At 51.8% G+C, this 4,368-nt stretch overlaps 1 protein-coding gene across 1 annotated transcript; it reads right to left on the bottom strand.

The window, feature by feature from the left end:
* Nucleotides 1-375: 375 nt before the first annotated feature.
* On the bottom strand, nucleotides 376-3,683 carry LOC121024793 (pleckstrin homology domain-containing family M member 1-like). Its single transcript, XM_040467032.1, has 2 exons — nucleotides 3,425-3,683; nucleotides 376-1,691 (listed from the first exon to the last, which is right to left on the bottom strand). Exon 2 carries the CDS (start codon nucleotides 1,595-1,597, stop codon nucleotides 1,061-1,063), a length of 537 nt encoding a protein of 178 aa, XP_040322966.1. The 5' UTR covers nucleotides 1,598-1,691; nucleotides 3,425-3,683; the 3' UTR covers nucleotides 376-1,060.
* Nucleotides 3,684-4,368: the final 685 nt, after the last annotated feature.

Below are 4,368 nucleotides of genomic sequence, written 5' to 3'. Positions count from 1 at the left end.
ACATTTAAAAAGTCTATTCATATCTGTTAGATGCATTTAGAAACATCAGAAAAAGACATGTAAAGGGGGTGCCTGGGTGGCTCGGTCAGTTAAATGTCTGACTTCAGCCTAGCTCATGATCTCACGGTTCGTGAGTTCGAGCCCCACGTTGGGCTCTCCGCTGTCAGCACAGAATCTGCTTCAGATCCTCCGTCCCCCTTTCTCACTGCCCCTCCCCTGCTCATTCTCTCAAAAATAAATAAATAAACTTTTAAAAAACGAAAAAGAAAGATGTAAGGAATTAATAATTATGGTTACAAAGGTGGAAAAGACGTTTTACTGTAGGTAGACTTTTTTTTCTCACCATAAAAATAAATCTATTTAAAAACGAATGTTTCAAAAGGGCCTGAACGAAGAAGGCTCTGCTGTGGTGAGCATGGTTAACATAGAGAGATGGTGACTCACTACGTTGTACACCTGAGACTAACATAACACCGTGCGTCAACAATACTCAAATAGAAAAAAGTTCTTTTAAAGAGATAGCTCTGCCCAGGGTCCCTTCTCTAGTCAAGTTCATTGCTCCCTGTGCTCTTCCTCCACTCACTTGCTTGGCCCCTTTTGTGCACCACCTCCTCCAGGCCTCATTCAGGGTCTGTGTCCTTCAGAGGCCTTCTGGCAGGTCGCAGCGGAGCACCCTGACGCGCTGGGCTTCACTGCGTCTTTTGGAAGTCGTACATCTAACTCCGAACCGTTAGTTTCCGCCCTAGAGGCAATAATATTTTACACGAAGCCTCAGACAAATTAGGTAACTTGTCGAAGATCAGCCAGGGGCAGAGCCGGAGCCTGATTCAGCTCTGAGCCCTCCCTGAATCCATTCTCCTCGCTGCCCCGTGTTGCCTCCAGTTATAAGTCCCGGCAACTCCAGTCCCTGAGGAAGAGCCACGGTCCTCTTTTCCCTTATGCCCTTAGAGAGCTCAATGCTCAGTGACAGGCAATCACATGCCATAGGAAGGGAGAGAAAGAGGAAGAGGAGAAGGAAGGAAGGAAGGCAGGGGGAGGAGAAGGAGTGGGGGGAGGACACTCACTCTTGCAGAGACGGGTCTGAGTCATCGGCATTTGCTGTCCCCAGGTCGGAGTCGTAGGACATGGGCTCCTCGGAACGGTCTGGACTCTTGGAGCCATTCTCTCGGAGTAGGCAGCTATCAGAGTTTAGGCTGCAAGACAGCTGGCATGAACTGGCGGTGTCCAGGCTGAGGGAGGAGGCCGTGAGCTTCCGGTTCCGTCGGATCTTATGGCCTGAGTGCTGGACTTCGATGTCCTCCGAGCCTGAGGAATGGGAAACTGAATCCAGAGACTCTTTCCGCTGTAGATCTGTCCCAGAGGTGGTGAGGGGGTCGAGCTCAGAGAGCGGGCAAAGCCCAGAGAGAGCCAGTGGGGTAAGCGTCCACTCGTTTAAGATGGCGGACTTGTAGGAGAGCTCGAAGGATGAGGACGTCAGTCCCTGCAGGAAGCTGAGGAGGAACTCGCCCTCCTCGGCGTCTCGAAGCAGGGCTGCGGGCTGATAGTACTCGCACAGGCGGGCGGGCTCCTGGAGGAGCAGCTTCAGGTAGCACTCCATCAGGCCGTCATTGAGGGCCAGCCTCAGCCAGGCCCGGCAGCGGCCCACGTCCGTGCTGACAAAGATCAGGTGCTCCAATTCCGAGACGATGTGTCTGCGGGTGGAGAGGACAGGCTTGTTTCAAGAAAGGATTTCAGATCACGGAGGACTGTTTTATCCACTGGTGAGCAGGAGCCAGTAATAACGACTGCAAGTATATACAGGCTTGGGAAAAAAATCTCAGATAGCAGTGTTCTACAGGGAATTGAGAAATATTTAGCTACAACTCCCCACTTTTTCGAGGTTACTGTCATGCAGGATAATTGCCATTTTTGTTACAACTCCCCAGGCGCCCTTGACATCACCTGCTCATCCGGCATACATCTGATGAGCCCCTAAGTGCCAGGTCTTTGGAGCCGTGAAGATACAGGATACAGACATGGTCCTGCCCTCAGTCCAGGTTACTACCTTTCAAGGGCACACGGAGGTGAACCCTGTTGTCAGTAGAGCTGGGGTGGGGGGAAGGCAATCACTTCCAGGTTGCAGTAAGAACAATGCCTTAGGCAAGGCATTGAGGGATTAGGCACAGGGATTAGGGATAGGCAAGGCATTGAGCTGGGCCTTGAGGGATTTCAAGCGGCAAAGATGAAGGGGAACCTTAGGCACCAAGGACTGACAGAAAAAAGGCACCAAGGGTAGGGAAGCAGCAGCTGTGTAACAGGAGTGGTGAGCACTCCCGTTACAGCACGGGGAGGAGGAGGAGCGGCTGATTGGGTTGCAAAGTCAGGTGATGCAGGGTCTCGAGCATCCAACCGGTGAGGCAAAGTGGGGCAAGGGTCCCCACACCTGGCTGTGCGTCAGAATCACCTGGGAACGTGGTCAGGCTACAGATTCTGGGGCCCCAACGAAGTGAATGGGACTCCAGGCTAGCACTGGGGAGCCTGAGAGTTTTTACACCGGAAATGACTCGACCGCAGTCACGCAGACTTCTGGGTGGGCTGCTGGGGATAAGATCAGGTACCAAACTCAGTTCCCGAACCCTTGGTCTGATGTAAATGCCCTTCCTCTGACCATCACAGTGCCCTGAGCACGTCTCGCCCATAGGAGTGCGTGCTCCACAGGGCTCAGGGAATGAGCTCGGGTTAGCTTAAGCTCAATAAATGTGGACCAGCTGTCTGACCTAAGGACAGACAGAATGAGATAAGGGGGACAATTAGAAAGCCACTGCCACCTAGGAGTGAGGTAAGAACCTGAGATAGGGCGGTGGCAGTCAGCATGAAAAGGAAGATACAGACCGACAAGGCACCTTCAGGCTGCAGGTGGCATTTAATAGCCCTTAGAGGCAACGTGCCAGCAGCTGCCTGCTCCAAAGCCCAGGCAGTTAGGGCCAGGGCCGCAGAGGCAAACGTCCCAGGGTGGATATTCAGATGATCTGGATTCCACTGCTTTAAAAAATGCCACAGCCTCTTAGGATATAATACTTAGCATAGAGATGTTCAAACATTCCAAGGCAGGGTCAGCAAACCTCTTCTGTCAAGGGCCACTTAGTAAAGATTTTAGGCTTTGCAGGCCACACATTCTCTGTTCCAACTACCTAACTTTGCCACGGTGTGGCAAAAAGGCGGCTCCTGCTAAAGGCGATCAGCCAGGGGCCTGAGCAGCCCCAGGCCATTGCCTGTGCGCTGAGGGGCTCTTGAGGCTTGGTCTAACAATAACCCCTATCTCACCCATCTCCATTCTAGAACACAGAGCATCTCTGCTGCTTTCCCATAGAGCTGTAGAGGGAGAGCCCAGGGTCACCCACACTGAAGCTCCTCCCCAAAGCAAAGCCTCCCCTGCTGATCTCACTTGTGGGTGACAGCTTTCAGGAGGGGCCAGAAGACAGGCTGAGGCAGAGGCTTCTGGTGGGCGCTCTTCTTCCTTTTCCCTCAGGCCTCGGCTCGGATGTGCTTGGCATGCAGGCCGTGGATAAATACAGCCTCCAGGGCACTGCACATGGTGTTGGCATCTCCGTCTTCGCTAGTGACCACTGTGTCCGAGGACACGTACTGCTTCTGCAACGCCTTCACAGATCCCACTAGCTTCTTCTTGATGACCTAGTCAGTGTCAGACACAACACAGGCCCTTAGAAGATCCTGCGGTGACCCCTGGAAGGGAAGTGCTTATCACCAAATACACGCACACCCACACACGCCTCACGTCTACCTGTGGGTGTGTATACAGCAAAACTAGCACAAGCTAATCATAGAAAACAAAGATGGACGCCTGGGTGGCTCAATCGGTTGAGCGTCCGACTTCGGCTCAGGTCGTGATCTCACGGTTCATGGGTTCGAGCCCCACGTCGGGCTCTGTGCTGCCAGCTCAGAGCCTGGAGCCTGCTTTGGATTCTGTGTCTCCCTCTCTCTCTGCCCCTCCCCCACTTGCACACGCACGCGCACGCTCTCTCTCTTTCTCTCAAAAATAGATAAACGTTGGAAAAAATTTTTAAAAAAAGAAAGAAAGAAAACAGAGACAAAGCATAGAGGAGAAAAGGCAAATTACGTACTTATACCAGCCAGAGATAGTTATTTTTTTGCAAAGATATTTGTATGTTTTTCTTTTGTTTTGCTTTTTAAACCGAACTTCAGTGATTTGATAGCCATAGAAATCTTGTGTTTAAATACCGGCTCCATCATAGTTACAGGTGTGGGAGCCTGGGTGATCCATCTAGGGCAGGGGTGAAGCTTTCCACCTTGTTTAGGGGTCTACGATTCCATGAAGAGGCTACAAGTGCCACTTTAGAACCATAAAAA

The sequence above is a fragment of the Herpailurus yagouaroundi genome, unplaced genomic scaffold, assembly GCF_014898765.1.
Source record: "Herpailurus yagouaroundi ecotype Mexico unplaced genomic scaffold, PumYag 67169, whole genome shotgun sequence".
NCBI classification, from domain to species: Eukaryota; Metazoa; Chordata; class Mammalia; order Carnivora; family Felidae; genus Herpailurus; species Herpailurus yagouaroundi.
The sequence above is the reverse complement of the archived record's forward strand: the minus strand, read 5'-3'. Positions and strand labels throughout refer to the sequence as shown.